The 22,872-nt window shown below is 42.1% G+C and overlaps 1 protein-coding gene across 1 annotated transcript; it reads right to left on the bottom strand.

Moving 5' to 3' along the window:
* Positions 1-352: 352 nt before the first annotated feature.
* rps6kc1 (ribosomal protein S6 kinase polypeptide 1) lies at positions 353-22,649 on the bottom strand. Its single transcript, XM_071479215.1, has 16 exons — positions 22,447-22,649; positions 21,358-21,393; positions 20,367-20,487; positions 19,771-19,886; positions 19,591-19,684; positions 19,450-19,503; positions 18,889-19,311; positions 18,222-18,346; positions 17,750-17,848; positions 15,625-15,672; positions 14,870-15,002; positions 11,444-13,087; positions 9,902-9,991; positions 4,561-4,643; positions 2,758-2,853; positions 353-2,085 (listed from the first exon to the last, which is right to left on the bottom strand). The coding sequence occupies exons 1-16, from the start codon at positions 22,546-22,548 to the stop codon at positions 1,984-1,986; spliced, it is 3,366 nt and encodes a 1,121-aa protein (XP_071335316.1). The 5' UTR covers positions 22,549-22,649; the 3' UTR covers positions 353-1,983.
* Positions 22,650-22,872: the final 223 nt, after the last annotated feature.

Genomic DNA, 22,872 nt, shown 5'->3' with positions numbered 1-22,872 from the left:
GTGAAAACTGCTTATGAAATTCACAAGTCCTTGGTGAAGCTGGTCCCTTGCTGCTTAATGGAAAGCTCAGAAGGGTTGAAGTGACACACTGCTGAGGAGCTACACGAAGACAAGCAGAGCCAAAAAAAAAAAAAAAAAAAAACGGCCAAAAGTAACAATGAGTGCTCAGTATTTATACAGTGCTGTGTCTGTGTTTGCGCGTTGGCCCCTGTTACGGTCACATTGAGACTCAGCAGGAGTGACAGCAGCTTTCTAGGAGTATCATCAGTCCAGCTGATAACAGAGGGTCTGTAGCCCCAGAGCAAACACACACAACACATTGTCTACAAAGAAAGCATCACTGCTGTTCATGTACTCATCCAGGTATGTTTATTGTTTTCAGAATGCACTGACAGACTGGTACAGACATACAACACAGACAAGAGTGAGCATTCAATAGAAATCAGAAAAACCCCATCTGATTTCACTGTGATGTTTATGTCTGATAAAAAAGGGTTAATAGGCATAATATGGATCTCATAATTTAGTATCTATTCGTTAACATTACAGTATTAAACCGCAGTGCAGTGGAGTAAACAGTGCATCTTCTACGGTGGAGTGATTATCTGAGTTTTGTTAAGAGAAATGTGTTTGTCTCATCGGATTATACAAGAGATGATATATGGTATGTAATGTCACCATTAAAATATTTGCCATTCAGTCATTACAGATACTAGAAAATCAGGATTAAGATCAACGTGGAGGGTTAGTGGATGTGTTGCTCAAACACAAAACACACAATCAAATAAAAAGGATTTGATTGATGAGGCAGTAAGTGATTGACAAGTTGGACATAATCAAGGCTATGACACCTGGGTGTACCTTTCACTCAGCACAACATCCTTTAAAAGGTATATTTACAAAACACACTATTTATTGTTCAATAGATTTTTCATAGTATTAAATATATTACATAAATCATATTCTCACATGCACAAAATGCAATGTTGTACAGCACAGAGAGCTTCCTCTGATATTCATAAAATCAACTACAATCTGTAAAAGGACTGGTTTCAAATGTGTGGTTCAAGCCTTGACCTTCATTATTTTTTCTTTCCTGAATGAAAAAGTCTCACTGTCCACACGGACAAAAGGCTTTCTTTGTTTAACTGGCCCTTTTTTCAGCTATAATACATTAAATAACTCAATCCTAATATAAATAATTCGTCACTCAGAATTGAAACCTATATCCTAACTCAGAATATTTTGTTCATTCACCTTGCATAGTGTCCATCTGTTACCATACATGGCCTGGTAGGCAGTGAAAGGGGTTGGCAAAAAAAAAAAAAAAAAAAAAAGTTTGACGGTGCTGTAGGAAATGAGATATCATATCTCGTTCTAGTATCAAAGCAAAAGCTCGACCTGTCTCAGTTTAATTTCAATGTGCCCCATGAGGAATGACATGAGTGTTACAGGTGGCAACAAATTGCACATGGGTCTTTAGGAAAGGTGACTTAAGTCTGTGTCAGTTCGAGTGGATAACATACAGTACTTAATTAATGCAGTGGAAACAGACTAAAAGTCACCTCTCACTTTCAGTCATTTTGGCTTACAGCTGCTGTATGAGGGGTGTAAAAGCAACAATGCTGTAGTGGATCATCACTCAGTACAAGCACTTACTGTAGAAATTATTGCACCACACATGTTATTAAGTGTTCCCTGCACCAAAAAAGTTACACAGTAAACCCTCTACAAGATAAAGAAATGAGCCATTTACAGGGAAGGTAATACTGCTGCTTGGCAAACTCTATAAAAAATGTAAAAAAAAATCTGACAAGTACATGGGGACTAATGGCGATACACAAAATGGGAGATGTGTGCTGAAATGCATAATCTGGATTTACTGTACATCTGTTTGTGTGTCCAGTCTGAAAAGAGCTCATTCGGGACTGCCAGTTTCCCAGCACGCAACTCTGCTTTCTGCAGTCCCACAATGCACAGCGTCTACTTGGGCCAGTCTACTCTGGCAAAGAAAGGGTGGGATTTAATATCATCCACACCTCCCACTCCTGCCCCAAGTCTCTCCATTGGGTTGTACTGGAGCAGCTGCACAGGACAGAGACCAAAACAGAAAGACACAAAATATTGATAAAAACAAACTACAACGTGATTATTAATCTGAACAAACTTATTTTCATAGAAGCATTTCTCAGCCAGTGAGCTAAGTAAACTGAACTACTATTACTGAATGAAATGACTAATGAGCTGTGCTACCAGAGCCCAGACAACAGGCAGTCCAGATTAAAATTTTACAGTTTAGGTAACAAGGGATACTGCAGATTCTATACGTCCAGTCCAACACAGCACAACTACACTGGATTCATGGCAGATTTGTACAACATCCAGCAGAGATAAATCCAGGCTAACCATATTAATACACATCTAAAGATTGCCAGTTTTCAGGATTTACCGTTAGTGTTAAGATATTAGCATGGTGCAAGCTGTCACTAAGCAAATGTACACCACGTGTAGTGTATATTTGTTCATCTGTCATAATCTATCATAAAAACACAAATTCCTAGTCTTTTTAAGCAGTTAAAGTGGTGTGTAGTTTTGATTCTTATTTTGGTGATATCTTTGTGTTTTACTAGGATCTTCTGCTGATGAAGGTGTGTTCATTCACAGTGAACTTTTTCAGAGTTTTTCTTTAAATTCTGCTTCTGTAAAGCATTGAATTTCATGCAGAAAAATCAACAACAAACAGCACACCAGACTCACCTGCTCCAGCAGAGATCTGGCCTCCTCTGAAACAGACTCAGGGATGTTGAGAGCTGTGTGGCGACTGATTCCTGCCGGATGGCACCGGAGCAGAGACTGTGTAGAGGGAAGGAGGGGTGGAAAGAGGAGAGGCAGATAACCATTAATTTAAAACAAAGAAAACCTGACGCACTGGGAGCTGAGGGGACAGATATGACACCCGCAGAGCCTAGGTCAATGTGAGCCCATTGGGACTGGACAAATAGGAGGAGACCAAAGAGCCAGAGCACCTGAAACAACACTGATCGCATCAACTACAACAAGGGCATGATTTCACCACTGTTGCTCTTTCTTGGAACCGGTTTGTGTGTGTGTCAGACCGAGTGAGAGTCACAGAAAGAATGACATGGAACAATGTATTGTTTTTGGTTAGTTTGTTCTCTGTTTACGCACAGCTAACTCACTGAAAGGGCCAACAGTTAAATGTAAAGCTTATTGATTAATTTTTTACAGTAAAATGATCAAACTGTCAGTTCAGTTAACAAGAAATTGTTGCACTTACAGGAAAATGAAGAAGTAAAATTAACCACAGAAGTGAGTGCTTTTCTAACCACAGAATATAGTTGTTAAAATAACTGACAATAATGACTGTAATCACTGTATACTGCAACTGCACATCTTTTAGAGCTTCCGCACCTACAAATTGAAAATGCTTGAGCAGAACACGTGCGGCAAGAAAAAGCTGTAAACTGTTTGTGTTGGGGAACCCTGTGTGTTTTTTCCATCACTGAGGTCGGTTGCGTCTCCCTCTCCCTCTCTCTCCCTCTCCCTCTCCTGATACGTGCTGCAGGAGTTCTGGCTAGGTTCCTAGCTGCAGTCAAGACTGCTCCAGGCAAGATCTTATCCTGCAAGGATCAAGAGACACTATGTGTGCCTGTGTGTGTGTATCCTTGCCAGGACTGTACCCAGACATAATCATCAAAGGAGACATCTGTGTGACTGTGTTTTTTTTTTGTTTTGTTTTTTTTCCACAGGTAAGTCTGGATGTGTATTGTTCAACATAGGAACAATAACCTAACACCCCAACTCATGTTTGGGCCATTGAAGGGAACCGCTGATGGCTGATACGAAAGTATGCCCACTGGCAATCCGTTAGAATTTATTCAAATTTAACAGAAAAATTAAAAATTGGAGGGATGCTCTGCACCTGCACTGGGTGTCGGTGAGTGTACCACTGTGTGTGTATATGTCCTTCAAGAGAGCAAGTTATATTTAGCATGTGCATGTGTTTGTGTACATGTATGTAACAGCTGACTATGTATTTGTTGTCTTGCAAACAACATTTTGCCTCTCTTCCCGAGCCCATCTTGAAAGAATGTCCCTCAGACAGCCCTGATCCCGGACCAGTCGGGCTGCAGCACCTTGAGAGCTGCCCCAGTCTTCACCTTCCACGCCGAGCCGAGGTCGGCGTGCTCCGAGCCCAGCGCTTCTCCAGGAGCCAGCAAAAGGGGCCCGGGGAGAGCTGACCCCTTGGCCCAGCAGATGGAGCTCAGGCTGGGGGAGAAAGTCACACCGACACCCCTGGCACTCCCCGAGAACCAGAGTAAGAGACGGCAGCCAAGACGCACCTCGCACACATAGGCGCGCACACACCAAAACAACAAACTCCACCTACTCAAACACATACAGACACGCGCACAGAATAACACACAACCTGGCACGACCATAAAGAGTGTGAGAGAGTTGAAAGCCAAGACACCTACAGACATCCCACAACACCTTAGCAACAAAGATAACATTTTTTTTTAATACTTTTTGACTCACCATGCCTGTCAGGAGCTCAAACAGGATGGCGCCCAAACTCCACCAATCACACGCTGCTGTTTCCTCACTGATACCTCCCACCTCTGAAACAAGAGCAAAGCAAGAGAATTAATCAATAAATTAACAGGCACAGAAATAGCTTATGTGTTGGGGCAGAAACTAGGCGAGGATAATTAACTTGTTATTAATGTAAAATGAGTGAATAATAAAAAATGTATAACTAAAATCATTTATTGATCTGAAGCTTACAAGCTGCTTCAGGTATCTTTGCTTCCAAAACCTCAACATTAAACACTTTCAGAATGACATCTTGGATTACTAAATATTTCATTGACCGCTTACGATCGATTCAAAATGAGCACAAAAACCCACACTCTCTCTCTCTCTCTCTCACACACACACACACACACACAGACACAAACAAGTGTGTGTCTCATAAAAGGGTTATTTGCATAATAAAAAAACAGTTAAATTGAGGAAACCGTCTGTGCTGCAACTTCACACCATCTGCATGACCTGACCTCAAACACACACGCATATAATATAGACACACACACACTAAGAAATGGAAAACAGGAACATGAGAACAAACAATATAACATTTCCCTTCAGTTTTCTTTATCCCTGTAATTATTTTTAGCTACTGAAAATAATCTACACTAGGGCTGCAACTATTGATAATTTTCTTTATTGATTGACTGCTGATTATTTTCTTTTACGATTAATGGTCTGGATATTGTCAGGAAATAGTGGCAAATTAGTAAATTACAATGTACTTAAACCCAAAGTCGTTACATCAAGTGTCTTCTTTTGTCCATTCAACTCCAAGAGATCATTTGACAATAACAAGAAAAATAAAGCAGCAAATTGTCTGTAGAAGCTGTAACAATTAAACAATTAACATTCTTGCTTGAAAAATGACTTATATGATGAGTCAATTATCAAAATTTGTTGCAGATTCATTTTGTATCAATTGAGTTATCACTAAAACTGTAGCTCATGGCCACATTCTGTGAGATTTGGATGTGCAACCAGCTCAGTGGAAGGCTGGTGGGACTCACAGTGTGTATTTCAGCAAGACAGAAACCAAGAGTGATACTCATTCGCTAAAGTCAAAAATGTATGTGTCAGTGAGTGTATATGTGTGTGTATGTGTGGGTGTGTGAGGTCCACTGGGTACCAGATGGCCTCTTGTGCCGTTCAGCTTCCCTCCGCTCTGCTCTCTCCAGAGGGAGGGCGCCTGGTCACCCAGAGGGCCGGGACCAAGGGTCACGGCTGTGTGTGCCCAGAGACCAGGCTCCTCAGCTGGGGGAGCATAAGAGACAAAGAGACCTCATCTCCTGGAGGCTGCTGGGAACTCCAGAGGCCTGTGTGGCTCTCTTGCAGCCAAGGTTAGAGAGGGTTATGATACGACTTGCATGTTTTATATACACACACAAATACACACATACACACAGCCAACTGAGCAACCAGTCTTCAGGGCTCCCCAGGACTACTGTTTTGACAGCCAAGGAGAGAAGATCGTCATTGAACAGACTAGTGATACCTGCGTAGTTATGAGCTGGAGGGGAGATAGTGGACACGCACACACACACACACACACACGTCTCAGAGCAAGGTCGATGTCATCACAATGGATTAATGTCTAAGGAGCTGCAGGGAGAGTACAGTGGAGCTGGCTACACTTACTGCTCTGTCAGAGCAAGGCAGGGAGAAAGGGAGACAGAGAGAAAGAGGATGGGAAGGGAGGATTAACTGCATCCACAGGCCATGGGTCATTCAAAGCTCACTGATAGAGAGCTCTGTATGATGTGTACTCTTTCAAATTTGACTACACTTCCACTAACTTGGCGTTTTCTTTCTTGCAACTGCACATTCAAAACTTTTAAATTAATTGTAGGAACCCTAAGAAAACAAAAGGATACTGAGGAGTTTAGACACACCGTTAACAATACTGTGTGTTCACCTCGTGGCCTCTTCTTCCCTTTCCCCGCAACAACGCGGTTCCCTCTTGCTTTGTATCTTAATCACACTCCATCTCCTCCCTCCTGGGGGCCATAAGGAACTTTCTCTCTTCTCCTCTTAGACCGACTTCCCTAAAAACTTAACCGACAGTCATTGTTGAAAGAGGAAGTAAAGTGTATGCAGGTAGGAAGTAAGGAGGGATCGGTGTGTGATGTTCCAAGACTGTGTATGTGTCTTGCGAGCTGGGGAGTTTCTGTTGAAATGCTGCCAATTCTTGATATAAGCAAGTGAATTATATATTCAAGACAAATCTATGCATCATCTTCACTGTAAGGGTGGAGTAAAAATATTCAAATACTAATGCAGAAGTACTTCCAGCGTACAATTTCTTCCCTGGAAATCTTTCCAAAACAATGAGATGACAGCTTTGTGTCAAAAGGGGAACTAAACTTTATCTTGCATCACATCACTGTGACTGAGCAGGTAAGAGAAAAAAAAATAACAGAGAAAACAAACAGCTTCAGGCCTCAGTAACAGACTTGTTACCTCAGAGGGGAAGAATATTGAATTTCCCTTTTCTAAGACACTGAAGACAATTGGTTTTGGTCTTGCTTCCCTCTTAACAGTACAACAAACAATACCCCTTTCTGCTCAAATTAGGTTGCCTCACGCTGTCAATCAACGGCTTGTTTTTTTTTTCTTATTAGAGAACAAGCCATGTGGTGTTTATTGGTAATGACGAAATGGCGAGAAAATAAATAAGCAGAAGTGCAGAATAAACAGATTAACACCCTGTCGCTGTATTTTCCGAGTCCACTCCTGTGTTTTTTTCAATGTGAATGTGTGTGTTTTAAAAACATGTTTCCCTCCTTCTTACACAGAGACACACACACACACACATATATCTACACACAAGCACACATACGGTCACAGCAGGCCCCCTGCTAGCTTTCTGGCAAACAGTCATAAATCTGTCATCAGGAATGAAGCCATCGCTAGAGCTGACCCTGTCTGGATAAACAGCAATACATAACAAGGGCAGGAGAGACACACAGTCACTAACCTCTGTGTGTGTGTGTGTGTGTGTGTGTGTGTGTGTGTGTGTGTGTGTGTGTGTGTGTGTGTGTGTGTGTGTGTGTGTGTGTGTGTGTGTTCACAAGCACATATATTTACAGATAAATGCATGTACCTGATGTGGGGTCTGCAAGAATGGGATAAATACAAGCAAGTAAAAAAAAGTGAAAATGATAAAAAGTCAGCTATTACTTTATAATGTATGTAGCAACAACAAGAAAAAGGTGGAAAGAATGAGGGACAAGGAAAAGAGAGAAAGTTGCCAGTGTTCGAGTAGGACTGTCAGCGGATGTCTGGATATCTTTGTTTAACAACAGCGCCACACACCCCCTGCTGGCTGCTGATATGTATTGCATCCATCGATCCACAAGGGATCAACAGTCATTTAACTAACAGGACCTTTCACACCTGGCCTGAGGTCAGTTCAATTCCAGTTCACATTACTCACACCATCACCAACATGTTTCAATGGATATTTTCTGACTATTTATATTATGATTTCTGTCAGCTGAACGTAAATATCACTCAAATGTGATTCAGACAGATTACTCTATCAGTGCACTTAAGTTTCTGTTTCTTTAGCTTTTTCCAATTGCTCTCCCCACCCCACAGATACTGTGTCCATCAAACTGAACTGCAACTAATTAATGCAGTCATTTTAATCAATTAACCAATGTGCAATTAAATACTGAAAAGGAAGTTTTGATTGTGGATTTAACATTTAAGTTTGGTATCAAGTGAAAAGAACAAATGCTTACAGCTTCTTGTAAAAGGAAGAGTTTCCTGATTTTCTTTGTTTCATATTTAAATTGAAGGCCTTTGGTCAAACAAAGTAAGGGATATAAAGAGATAGCCTTTGAACTGACCTTTGAAAAATAATCTATAGATCATCTGATAATTATTATGTCAGTGGGCTCTTCAAAAACCGTATATAGTGTATTTTATTTTATTTTTCTGATCCCAATAACTATTTTTTAAATAATGTGCGAACCTATCAACCCCACACAATTACTCAAATAAAAATCTGCTTTTAATAACATGATTACATTAATAAAACAATGACTTGTCAAACAGGTCCTGGCTTAGCACAGATTGTACATTACACATCTCCTTGTGCTGAGCTTTATCCCTGTGTCTTTAGGTCATCTTCAGCTGGCCACTGGAACATATGCCTCTATGTGCTTCTATTTCCATTAGTAGGCTTTTAAACAAGCTGTTGCTAAGGGAATAAAAATGCACACTTTGGATATTAGATGGAGCGTTTGTTGCTTTCAGATTTATTACAACAGTGTCATACTGTACGTTCTAGACACAAGGAGGATTTAAATCTGAAGTGACCTTCCTGGCTTGAGAGAGAGGATGAATATGAGAGAATAGCTTAATATAAGTGCGTGGGAGAGTGAATGAGTGTGAGGGTCATTGTGTATGTCTCTGAGTGCGTCCAGTGTTTTCAGCGAACAGTTATCCATCCTGCATATTTAAGAAAGATGTCAGTAAACACATTAAATATAATCCATCCAACAGCCCAAGTGTGAAGCCATATGCTTAAAACAGCAACATATTGGAAAAGTTATCCACCCATAGATGCCAAATGCATGTGTATGCATGCACACATACGCACACAAACACCCGCCACACACAGAAGTGCTAAGTAGGGACATGGACTGTAGTCTAGCAGCAGTTTGTTTTAAGCAGCTTTTAAACAGCATGCCAGGACTGCCACAAGCTTGCTGGGGGCAACACATGGGGTTACCACAGTACTGGCTCAGTGCTGCACAACAGCACACTCCACAGGACAACAAGGGCACTACAACACTATCCAGCGTCCTCCAAACTGTCACTGCAAGAGTGAAAGAGCAGATATTTCCAATTTATTCTGCAGGTATTTACCAATCTGAGTAGTAATTAAAATGTAAAACAATTCTGTCAATTGGAATTACCTTGTGTACTGTTTATATATGGTACCTTTAACCTCATAAAACAACAGGACAGAATGCAGGAGCACATTTGCAAAGGGATTTCTGGCAATCTTAAAAAGAATCACAGCGTTCCATTTGTTTCTTCCCCGATGAGTAGTGTGTGCACACTTGGATAGTTTATTCATGTCTGGTTATGAATGAGGGTTTTGTGACCATGGGAAAGTGGCCTACTTATGGCCCTGCATGCCTGCATAGAATTAACCCCACATAAACTTCCTAGCTGACAGGCAAGCACCCCCAAAATGAGGTTCCCAATTAATGGGTACAGAATGAGGAAATGAGGAAAAAAAGAAATCAAGTGTTGATATGTATGTATATCTCACCCGGTGCACAGTACATATTGGCAATGGCCTCTTTGTCACAGGACTCCTCCACGTCACTCCAGCTACAAAAGTAAGTAATCTGAACATGACCTGAAGAGAGAGGAAAAGATAGAAAGTGATCAGTCTAAGTGTGAAACATTCGTCTAATGCTCTTCCTCTTGTCAACCCCACGCAGTTAAGTGTCACTCTGAATCTCTACTTTTCAAACTGTTTATTCACCTTTAGAGCATTTCCTTCCTCCGTTCCTTTCTGCCTCTCTAAATCTCTCTGTGAGCTTTTCAAGCACACAGCCCCAGTGATTACTCCTGTTTAGCGGCTACCCGTTAACGCTATCATTAGAACTAATGGTGTCATTAGGTAGCCGTGGCCATTAGCCTGGGCTAGCCAGACTGATGCACCACACTATGCTGTTGATGGGCCCTTTAGAACAATAATTACCACCGGGGAGACGAAAACAGCCACTCAGCTAATTAGACGCTTGTTGATAACGAGGTGGAGAAAGATGATTGTAGGACGACAAAAGAAGAAGTTGAGGGGGAATCTGTGACCTCCTGGTAAAACAACATCTTTCCCTTCTGGAAGAGCCTTCATTTTGGTAAATAGATTAGATCTTGGTTGACTGTAGGAGACAGACCCTCAGACAAATATAACTAGCTCTAAGAAAGGAATAAGCAGAGATGATGAATTCAAATCTCAAGAAAGGATTAGTTTTTTCTGGAGAAACACCCAAAAAATATGACACATAATACAGCAGCTTCAGAGGGAGTATTCTTCCTCGGCACTTTGGTGACAATGAAATGAACAAATGATTCACTTTCCGAAGGAAAAGTTCTTTCAGACCTTCTTGTGCCACTGGAGGCCCACATTTCTGATGAGGACAATTCAGACGAGGAATCACCAGATGATCTCGTGTTGAAAATGGTAAAGACCTACTCTTTCTGACAGGAACAGTTCACACAGTTTTTATTACAAACAAAGTATGTACTGCTCTTAGTGTGGGCCAACATTTGTGGGGAAATCTACAGTAACTTTGCTGACTCGACCAGAGAATTTAAACATGAAACACTCAAAAAGTACAACAGTGTGAAGCATAAAGTATGCAGGGACAGATGCACTAATGCATTTGCAGCACCTTATGTTCACATTTGTAAACATAAGGTAAGTCTGAGAATGGGAAAGGTGGTCTGTAGTTACTATTTTCCATCTTTGCTTTGCTTTAGTTTTTATGGGTCAGCTGGCACACATGTGTATATTTAACATATTTTAACCTAATTCCTTTTCTAACATTGTGTTACTAATATTACATCTCTAGATGTTTACTGTTGTTGAGCAATATACCAGCAAATATTGCAAGAATGCTTTTTTTTCTGACACTAACACTTACAGATAGTTTTAGGACATCTTTGTGTGTAATAGCAGAACAAAACACAACATAAACAAATAAGACTGCTACAAGCTTTAGGAAAGCTATAAAAGAGATGACATGATTGTGAAATCTTATTGAGCCAAACTTAAGGGCTGTAGTAATAATGGATGTCTAACCTTGGTGGTCGAGCAATATGTTGTTGGGGTTTAGGTCTCGACAGATGATGCCCTCTTGGTGCAGAGAATCCAGGGCTGTCACTATCTCTATGGCCCAGCATCGTACAAACTCCTCTGGGATACGAGCTTGGGATGCAGCCAACGACAGCTCGTCCAGCTCTGCAAACAGCCGCGATACTTCTTTATCAAATTCGCTGCCACCTGTATTACTAACAACTCTTGATGATTCACCATCAAGATCTAATAAACTCTCAACAACCGCACAGGCCTCAGTCCCATTTGTGGCTGGGATAGAGTCTGCACTGGGGTCTGCGTTTACTCTTGTACCGGCCTCTACTTTCTCACTATCAGGCTCAGTATCTGGAATTCCTGCATCAAGGGGGAGGTCATTGTTTTGGTATTCAGGATCAACAACCATTTTGTCAGAGGCCTCTTGTCCAAATGCCAGGCTGTTGTCGTCCCATAGTGAATGCAGGGGAGAAGAAGATGCAACACTGGTGTCACAGGTTGCAGAAGCTGTACACAGAGATGAAAGCTCCTGCTCCACTGGCTGCTCCTCCCCTTCCTCGGGCTGGCTGGGAAGCTGTAAAACATCAGGCTGGATGAACTTCTGAGGAGAGGCTGTGGCCTCGAGGCCCAGACACACTCCTGAGGTCTCTAATTCCTCCTGTAAAGAGTCTACAGTTCCACTCATTACAGGAAGGTTGACTAAAAGATCTGGTGGGTGACCCTCATCCTCCACTACTGCCTCTTTAAATGAGATGACTGGCACGGACTCATTAGAGCCTTTATCACTGCAGTCCAACCACCAAAGCTCGGAGCTATGGCCCTTCACCTCCTGAGCCAGCTCTGGAAGATCCTCTGTGACGTCCGAGCCCAGGTCTGATGTAGAAAAGAGTGGGACCTGCTTTTGAGAGGGGCGCTGCTCTCCTAAGTCAAGGCAGGTGACCTCGCTTGCACTGTCTTTGCTGTCAATACGGAAAAACTCCATTGGCGTGTGCTTGGACTGATCCAGAGACAGGGGCACAGCGGGGGAAGGTAAAGGACTGAAAACTTCGCTGTGGTCCTGTCCCTCGCCATGGTCTTGCTCATTGTCGTGCGTGTGGCCACTTTTGTCGGACGACTCGGTGAAGAAGCCAAGTTCCTGAGAGCTGAGAGGTGAAGAGAGGCTGTCGTTGCTCATCAGTGAGCGGCTACGTGAGGAAGTGGTGGTCGTCGCAATGGGTACTTCCAGTGACAGCATTTCCCGTTCACTCTTCTCTTCTTCCTCCTCCAGTGCATCTGGTTCCACTTTATCTTGTTCATACTCATTGCAAAGTGTCAAGTAACTGTTGGTGCACTCTTCCTCTGAGGTGGCTCCAGAGTCTGCCTGCCCCCCAGTTTGTTCGACAAGCCTGGGAGGAAGAACGCTCTTCAGAGGAGACGCGGTGAGATTTTCTCCCACCTTCTGCGCCTCTGAGACAGAATCAGAACCAGCAACAGTCCCTGAACCAGAACTGGCTGAACCTACATCCAGCTGTGGTACAGCATGTTGTGGAGAGTGTATGGCTGCTGTGTGGCTCTTCTGGATGAAGGGAATGTCAAAGCTCTCCTCTGGGCTTGAATTACGTAGGTATTTTCCAATGTGAGACCACAGTTTCCCACCTGAAGATGAAAGAAACAGGGTGTTAAAGGCAAAAGGTGAGAAGATACAGCAGTGATATTAAGAGGAGGAATGAGAAATTAGAGGGAAAGCTGTCCCATCTACCACAATTTGTGTCTCTTCTCTGGTGGGCAGCGGCACTAAATGTCGCTGACTGGTCAAACACAAGCCTTATTCACACAGTAAGCAAGTGCTGGGTGCCAGCCAGATAAATATAAGGAAGAGGGATGGTTCACAGATGTTTACACAAAGTTATGTGGTACACTTCTGACAGTTGTTTCAATGTGGTGACATTCTACTTCGAATCAGTCCCGCATACACAGTCTCAGAAACCAACCAGAGTCTCTAGCTAGAATACCGCCCACCCTGGCTTTACTGTATCTCAGTTAGTGAGATAATTCAATTTAACACAAATCTGTGTTGATAATAATCACGTTAGTAAAATATCAACAGAAATAATAAGTGTTAAAACTAGACGTTGAAACAGAAATGTCAAAACTGTTGAAAATAATCTGAAAGCCCTCACCATTTCATTTTTAATTGTGCTTTATGGTGCATTACCAGCTGCCCAGTTAGTAATTGAGCCTAGAGCAGAAAAGTAACCAGCACAGTCTCATTGCCATTTAGCCAGGTGTCTCACTTTTCTGGTGTTTTCAGTCCTGCCTCTCAATGTCTCCTCTCCAGCAACTATTCAAAGATCAGTGTTGCACAGCACATGTACATTACATGTACATGAAAAAATTGCATGTAAATAAAGTGTTGCTCTCTCCTGTCTGAATTATTTAATTTTCACTTTCGTTAAGATGTGATGGAAGTAGAATCAGGTATAGCTAGTTCCTGACTTTAGCTTCTGAGGGTCCTTGGTTACCAGGACTATTTGGTGAAAAGGGTCATTAGCTTCCACTTAGGAACCAAGGTAAACAATACCAATTGTGACCGAAACCAATTTGGCTAAATGGGGTTGGGTGGGTGTCTGTTTTAGGTTCCCCGTGTAATGTTAGTGTTTTGACTTCTCTCTGTCTTACACACACTTGCACACATGGACACACACACAGAGATACACACAGCTGTGGTGTGAGCAATTGGAAGCCAGCATCTGTTGTGTGTGATGAGAATGGATAGGGGGTTCACAGTGATGATAATGATAGCGGGGCAGCTCGATGGCTTAGAAAGTAAAACCATCCATATGTTGTTTTGTCCAATGTCACTCAGGTCACTGCCTCCCTCCGTCTGCCTGTCTATCCTCATTCAACCCATCAGCTGCTAACAGCATACTATAGAAGCATAAGAAGCAACCGTCAATTTTCTGAGTAACAGAGCAGGGATGTAACAGTGGTGAAACTATGCCTTTCTGCCATTTGATTAGCTTTATTAGATCATGTTTAACAGCCCCATATGATATTCAATACTGTCCACTAATATTAGCACAGGGTGGTTATTGAGTATACCAGATTGAATAGGTTACAGGGCATTAAAAAATATGGCTGCAGTTCACAGTATGCACTCACCCACATGCACACAATCTACACACACATCCTAGAGTGAGTGGGATGTAAGGAGGCCCAGGTGTTGGCGTAGCTAATGAAGCATGGTGCCACCTGGTATTCAGAATAATGACCTGTGACACACACCCATCTCTATCAAACATCTGTCCGGAACAAGGGCAGACAGAGGGGTGGGAGATGAGAGAAAGAGACATCAGGTGAAGGAGGGGAAAAGACAGTTAGAGGTACGGATGAAAGAGGGAAGATGAAGCGGTTTAGCACGAGACGTGTGCGTCTTACCTTCAGCATACTGCAGCAGAAGGAAAACAGTGTCTTCACACACGATGAACTTCCTCAGCTGCACCATGTGGGGCACAGAGTGAGGCATGATGGTCCTCTTAGTCCGCCCACAGTCACTGCTCTTCCTCAGACCCTATAATAAGAAGGGAGAGAAGACAGAAGGTAATTAATTTAAGTTAAACCAGGCATATAAAAAAAAAAACAAAAACACTGCATTCAAGGACAAGAAGAGAAAAGGACAGTTAACCCAAATAAAGAGAGTATGGACAGAAGGAGGAAGAGGAAGGAGAGTGTTTAGGTTGTGTGAAGACTAAGGTGTGTATAAAAAAAAAATAAAAAAAATTTGAAAGGGACTGTGGCAAAGGAGAAAGCTCCCATTAACGAAGAGCCAACTATGCCCCATGGCAACCCAAAGTCACTGGATTCATCAAGCCACATACAGCGCGTGACTTTAAAAGAGCCACATAAATCCATCAGTGCTACACGTAAAGTTCACATTGGCTGCGAGTGTGTGTAGGCATGTGCGCACGTGTGTGTAGTCATCTGTGCCTGCACTGTGCGTTGGCATCTGGCACACGTCTCACACCTGAGAGCAGAGGAGCTGACAGGGACAGGCCCATTAGAATCAATTACACCGGTCACACACAGGGGCTTCTGGCACACTTCACACTTACACTTACAGTCAGGAAGATGAGGAGCAGGAACACGAACACGAACACACACACACACACACACACAACACACACAACACTTACTTTCAGGATGAACGTCTCTTCTGTTCTCTTGTCCATGACCAAAAGAACCTGTGATGGAAGGCTGCCATTAATTGCCACATATGAACAGACAGTCTAAACACAGTCCAAAATGATGTAGTGGTTATGTCCTCCAGAGCAGTGTTTTTCAACGACTGGGTCAGGGCACACATAAGGGTCACAGCAAGATAAATGTAGGTCCCTAAATTATGCCAGGAAAACTGGCATTAACATGTCGGCTCCTGCTGTGTTCACCAAACCAGGTCCAAGTGTAACAGCAAAAAAAGAAAAAAAGAACAGTGGAAAGGTGATGGAATGAAGGCATTTTCATAATAGATTACAATTAAAATGATTAGTTCATTAATTGATTAGGTGATTGACAGAAAAATGAAATGACAGCAATTTCTGAGAATATTATCATTAAGTAATTTATCAGTCATTTATCAATCAAAAATGCCAAGTTTTCTTGTAGCTGAAATCTCTTTAGATTCTGGACTGCTGTTTGAACAAATTACAGTACATTTTTCACTATTACTACACTATTTTTTTGGACATATCATTGATTTAACAGGAAAATAAAGAGCTGACAGTAAGTAATCATTACTGAAAATAATCATTAGTCGCAGGTTTTAGAACGGGACATATGAACAATCTACAAGCCAAACTGTTGGTCATTCACATTTATTTTCATATGAGATTCACATATTTCTTTACTGTGCCACTGAAAGTAATTTTGGAGCACAAGTGCTCCTTGCCTTTGCTGTGATGCACTGCACAGCAAATGCAGTAATGGCTACCAATGCCAACTCTAAATCTCTCCGTTCCTCCCATTTGCACCCAGAGTCCCTTCGACAAAAAAAAAAAAAGAAGCTTCTACTATCTCTCATCTCCTTTAGTTCTTCTCTCTGTCCCTCCTTTTCTTCCTAAAGTCTTCATCTCCTCCTGCCTTCAGCCCTCCTTTTTTGCTCTGACATCTCCATTGCTCTTCTGCTCCCTCACTGTCTCAAGGGAGAGCTTGAGCATATGTGTGACCTGGTGTGTGTTTGTGCGTAGTGTTGTGCGTGCGTATGTTTTCTGGGTGCGTTCACTCCATTTGACCCTGGCTGGGACCAAACAGGTGCAGGCTAAATGGATATGAATGGAGCTGTGAGTAAACAGAGTGGCAGTGCTAGCCAGGGCGCTAATATAATTAAGACACAAACATCAGGAAAGGGGGGATTTGAAGGGGGGGGGGGCGCTAGTGTGAGGAGCTCTCTCCATCTGTCCCCTCTGTCCCCATTAAAAGTGAAAGGAGGAAGGAGGAGTAGGAGAAGAGGAAAACCGGGTCATTTCTGGATTGCTTAGTTTTGACTTGTGTGGTTTTTTTTGCTGTTTTTATTTGTTTCTGACATATTGTGGATTTTGTGCACACCTTTTGTGTACACCTCTGGAGAGTAACACGTGTTGGTGTTGTGTCAACATTTTCCTTGGGGTTTTGTGTGTGTGTGTGTGTGTGTGTGTGTGTGTGTGTGTGTGTGTGTGTGTGTGTGTGTGTGTGTGTGTGTGTGTGTGTAGGATGAGCATCATTGACTCAATGTTGTGTGTTGCTTTCTGAGCTGCCTGCCAAGTCATTTCATGGCTGAGTGGTGAAGTTGCTTCGCCAGCAGCTGGTTGAGAGGACCAGCAACCCAAACTGACCTTGTGGTAGTCATAACTGACGCTAAACATACACACACCCAGCCCTTACTATACTATCCAGTAAATCTATTACACATACACACATAAAAGAGATGGTTGAAGAAGGAAAGGACATAAGGAGGAGAACGTTGGAGTTGAAAGTTGTGGATACCATCCATATTTATCTGGGCTGGCACAGATTGCTAAATAAATTAGTGTCTCATGAACCTAAGTGTAATTATTTTGTTCCTTGAATCTTCAATATTCAAGGAGAAAATTCTGACATTACATCAGGAAACAGTTTATTTACAATACAGATCTATTTTTGTCTTTGTGCCCATTACACACTCTCTTGGCAGGAATAAGACAGACTGTTTATTGGGTTTATGAATGAAATAACATCAAAACAAGAATCACAAAATTTGGTGGCCAGTTGTAAGACAATTGTACATTATGATCATACATCACTGACCTTATCTATGACCCCCAACACCCTGTAAGCTCTCAGCTCCTCAGATGGACTCTGCTGGCCTCCTCTGCTGGTGGAAGGGCAGCACTGTGCCCCCAAAGCCTTGGAAAAAAACCCCCCAAACATTTCAGTGTTTTAATGGTGTGCAATTTTCTCGCTGAAACATTTTCACATTAATTAGGTATCATGACCTCTTGCAACACGTGGCCCAAGTAATAATACGTGATTATCAGAAGGCAGACAATGTCTATAAAAGAATGCCCTGATTACAACAGTTTGCACTGACAATGTGTATTTTAAAAAAGGGGTTTAATACTTTTCTGCACAGATTTGCTGTGATGTTTTCATCTGTAATAACACTCCAATACACTGCCTCAAGTGGTTTGAGGACTCTTGTGGATGCATGCATATAAAGGACATTTGCATAATCTAACACAGACAACATAAGGGCCAGTGACACCTCCCTCCCACTCACCGCTGTCTGCGTTGATCCTTGACCCATGTTGCTTCTCAGATGCTGACTGGATATCTGTTCTGCACGCATCAGATACTCTGCAGTCTTCTTCTTCACTGCCTCTCGCCGCGTGGGACTGGGCTCACCTGAAGCAGTGGTGAGCGAGATAATTACAATAGATTAATTTTTCTTTCCAAAACAGTTTTTACATTGTAGGGTTTAAAGTTTCTGTACTAGCATTTTGTTTACTGAAAAAACAGCACGTTATCAGTGTGATAAGCTAATAAACTGTCTGGATCGTGATCAGGGTGGATGCTTTCAGCATCCCAGCCTTTATAAACACCCATCTGAGCAGAAAGACATCCATGGTTATTACTCGGTATAAAGCAACAAGCTTAAAAAGCCATATAAATTTGCGTTACTTTGGATTTGTAACAGCAGGATGCTCTATGGCACTGGTTGCAAAGTCTGGATCATGACCTACCTGTGGGATGTGGAGGATTTTTAATGGGTTTACTGCTCATGGGGAGTATTAGTCTATGAAAACAGACTAAGAAGTACTAAAGCAACTTATCATCAAGCTTCGATCTACAGTCATGTGTATTTTTTTAATTCTTGACCTTTAATGACACTAATGTGGATTCCACTGACCTAACAGACATGGTATCCAGCTCTTGACCAAACTGACCTTGCACTCCTTGCAGCAGGAGGTCCACGCCACTGCGATAGTAAGAAAAAGCTGCCTGGTAATCCTGCTCTTTCTCCTTCTGTACAGCGAGACAGATGAGCTCGCTGGCTTTGTCTAGGTAGTCTGACTTTACGTCCTTTTGGTTGCCACCGCTGCCTTTCTTCAAACTGCCAGAGAAGAGCGGAGTTCGGCCTGGCCAGCTGACCTCTGGGTTAGGGGCTGAAGAGGCGGGGACAGGCGCAGGAGATGGGGTACGGCGGTCATGCAGGGAGGGCAAGCGAGGGCTGCAGCTGCTGCTAATGTTGGTAGCTCCCCCCTGTGGCTGGTTTGGGGAGGTGCGGCCTGAGGCCATGCCATCATCCAGCTCAGCCAAAGAGTCTGTATCCACAGCCAGGGAGGTCAGGTCGCTGTCACTGGACGGGCCTGGAGAGGGAAGAATGCAAGGGTCAGTACTGACAGAAATATACATACACACTACATAATAGGTCTATATATGATCTAAAAATTTCAGGAAATCCAATGTATTTCTAATTTAATGAACAAACAAACAACAAACTGTACCTCCATACTCAGATGTGATAGTCAAATCATCTGCACCACTGATGTCTCTTTGAACTGAAAAACATGTCCACACATCTCTGAGCAAGTGTGAATTTACAGCCACAGTAAATTATGAGAGCAAGTTAGTTTCTGTAACCCTACCATCAGAGCTGCAGTCTGATAAACTGTCTGCCAGGAAATCTGAAAAGGGCTCAGCTGGGCCAATGAGCTCTGAGCCGTCGTGGACCTCACCACCCTGGAAAAATATTTTTAAAAAACGCTGCAGTCCATAATCTCTTTCTGTAAATGATCCGTTTCTGTGTGCGTGTGTGTGTACTGTACCTTAAAGAAATCTTGGATGTGCTGACTACTGTAGAGAGCAGGGATATTAGCAGAGAACTGCAGCAGATCCTCAGAGCACTGTCTTCGTTCCTCAATCACAGAGTCATCAAAACGACCTGAGCATGCATACAAAAACATGTACAGAGAATCACACATGCAGCAATATTTAAAAGTGCTATTTGTGACTGACTCGGTATCAGAGATGCTGAACTCACAATGTTACTTTTTAACTGGTCACTAAGCAGCTGTTAATGGTAACATTGGCTATGTAGCAATAGCAAAATCTTACAAATAGCTCCTTTAATTTAAGCATGATCATATCCATTAAAAGTGGTGCTTGCTGACTGAGTAAAAACACTTAGCTGCCACACGGGGCAGAGTCATTACTACTTTTTCCAGGATTTATTGTCTTGTGTCCATCACTATAGCAGTTTTTCTTTGGTCACTAGAGATCACTAAAAGATCATGAGAAACCAAATGTTAAGAAACCAGAGGCCAGTAAAAATCAAACAGGAGAAGAGGACTCGGCACATCTTGGTCCAATGCAAACATCGGGGCAAATGTTTGACACAGAGGAACTGAGGTTAGTTTCTTACCAAAGACTTTGGCCTTGGCAAAGGGAGGAAACAGCTCCGACTGGCTACATACATTCTTGTGCAGCTGCCAGAGATTCTGATGAAGCTTCCTGAAGTCACTGTATCTCTTCCATACTGTTATCTACAGAGAGAGAAAGGGGAGATGGAGGAAGATAGAGAGGATGTTGACTTAGGGGAGGAATTAATGCTCTTTACCCTGCTTGATAGAGTAACCTGTTTTATTAATTAATTTAGAAAACTTTACTCAACTCATATGACAAGCTGAAGTCCTCATCTTACCACCATATTGTGCAATAAAACTTTAAATACAAGTCACAACATTCACACACAAACCTGGATGAAATAGTTCCTACCCTGTGGAATAAAGCAAAACAATGTTGCCAAAAACTTGGCTGGGCAGCTGGTGTGAGACAAACTGGGCTGACCACCACTCCCAAACAGGAGCACCACTAATGGAGGTATGCGTGTTTCCAGGCAAAACTCTGTCACTCTGTATCTAAGACATACATGCAGTAATTGACATCATGCCGGTTGCATTAGAGCTGGTCCCAGGCCAGACTGCATTCCTCAGTGTGTCTCAAAAGAAATAGCGCATGTTTGTGTGTTTTTACTGCATGTTCATGATACATTGTGTGACAGATCGATAGCTAAATGTTCTAATAAAACATTTAAAAACAAAACAGTTGTCTTGAGCCAAACATATATCTTTAAAATGGTCACACTGAGGAATAATCTCTGAAAAATTAATTGGATTTAAAAGATGTGACAGTTATTCCTTTACATTAAATCTGTAGACAACAACAACCTGTAAGAAATGTATAATGAATGTATGTGTGTGTGAAGGAGAAATCACAAAATTGTTCTTATGTAAGACAAATTCTTGATTTTTTTAAAGTAACCATTTTCTCCTGTTTTACAAAAAAAGTTGGCTGTCTGGCAGAGCTCTGCACACTCACACCACAGTCACCACACAAAAATAATAATTGCTTACCTCTTGGACATCTTCTGGGTTCTTCCTGGATATGATCTGTGTGGGAGAGGGAGAAGAGAGGTGAAGGCTTTAGAGCCCACATGCGTGTGATCCTGATCTAAAAAAATATAAGACGCCAGAGCTGGTTTGTGCTGCAAATACTCTGTTATGGGGCTATCGCAAGAATGAGCCAGGACACAGCTCTGAGTGTGACAATGAGTGCTTTATAGAGCGAGTGACGGAAATCTCGAGAGTTAGAACGAGACATCACCAACATTCAAAACAAACAGGAAACAAAGAAACTCAGCCTGTCCTTGGAGGTCTGACAGAAGTGTGGATAAACACTGGGATATTTCTTTTCATTTAATCATCAGAGGACATACTTATCCATGTAAGCTCTCGATCTGTGAGTTGCTGCATATTATGAATGGGGACAGGCACCCATGTCTACTAATTAAAGGCAAATTATTTTTTCAGTTTTTTTTTTATTTTTTTATTGTAATTTGAATTATTTTCAGAGTATAGAGGCAAGTTTCTCTGGAAGATAAATTTAGGGAGTTTATGCCATAGACACGTTGGTTATAGTATATGTTAAACCAGGCTTTCACTTCATTTCTTCATCCCAGTTTAGTTGAATAGCAGGACTTGATAATCAGGATCCCTTAAAACGTTCATTACTTCTTTCGAGGCATTTCACTGGGAAACTTTGATCAAAATATAATGACAATATGCTGTTCTCGTTAACACTATCTCCTTCATGCTTGTTTATGGTAAATCTTCATGTACATGGCTCCTTGGCTGTCCAGTGGACAGTTAACACAGCGTTTAAGTCGGATTCAATCAGTGTGGCTAATATTGCTAATGTGAGTTAGCAACTAGATAACCCACCGGGGTTAAAAACCTCAGATGTTAAAACATAATCACGTCTAAATGTGTCCGTCGGCCACATCTGAAGTGTTCACACAAGCTGTTACCACTGTCAGCCGATAACAAAGAGGTCTAAGTAACGTTACTTGTGTTTACATCACATTAGCTTGGCTTGCTAGACAGCTAGCTAACAACACCTCGCATTAGCCTAGCTGTCGGAGTGCCCACCTTCCCTTCACTTACCCTTGCGGTGACTTTGTAAACAGTATAGCCTTTCTGGTGTTTTTTAGGGTCTGTGACAGTATAAAACCGAGCAAGTTCTCCTCTGTCCCGCTGTGATATCATTCTGATAGTGACAACATTGCCAGAGCTACTAGCCTGCTAGCCCTTCACATTCATTCCCTGACAGCACAGTGACAGGCAAGCGCACACGTTAGAGCTCCCCCCCGAGGAAAGACTGTGAAACTACATGCTTTAGTGTCCACTTTCTTACGCAGTGATGACACATTTTATATGATCTGATATATATATAAGCACTTTTATATGGCTCAACAATTTAGCCGTCATCAGAAGAGGTAATGAACACAAACAGTGATAATATGTGTTAGTGCCATATTCTAATATATAATCAACAATGGCTTCCTTCAACAATAGAGCCATTGTTATTAG

The sequence above is a fragment of the Trachinotus anak genome, unplaced genomic scaffold (genome assembly GCF_046630095.1).
Source record: "Trachinotus anak isolate AG129_WGS33_773 ecotype Australia unplaced genomic scaffold, CSIRO_AGI_Tana_v1 ptg000005l, whole genome shotgun sequence".
NCBI classification, from domain to species: domain Eukaryota; kingdom Metazoa; phylum Chordata; class Actinopteri; order Carangiformes; family Carangidae; genus Trachinotus; species Trachinotus anak.
Note: the sequence above shows the minus strand (reverse complement) of the source record. Positions and strands in the feature narration are given on the sequence as shown.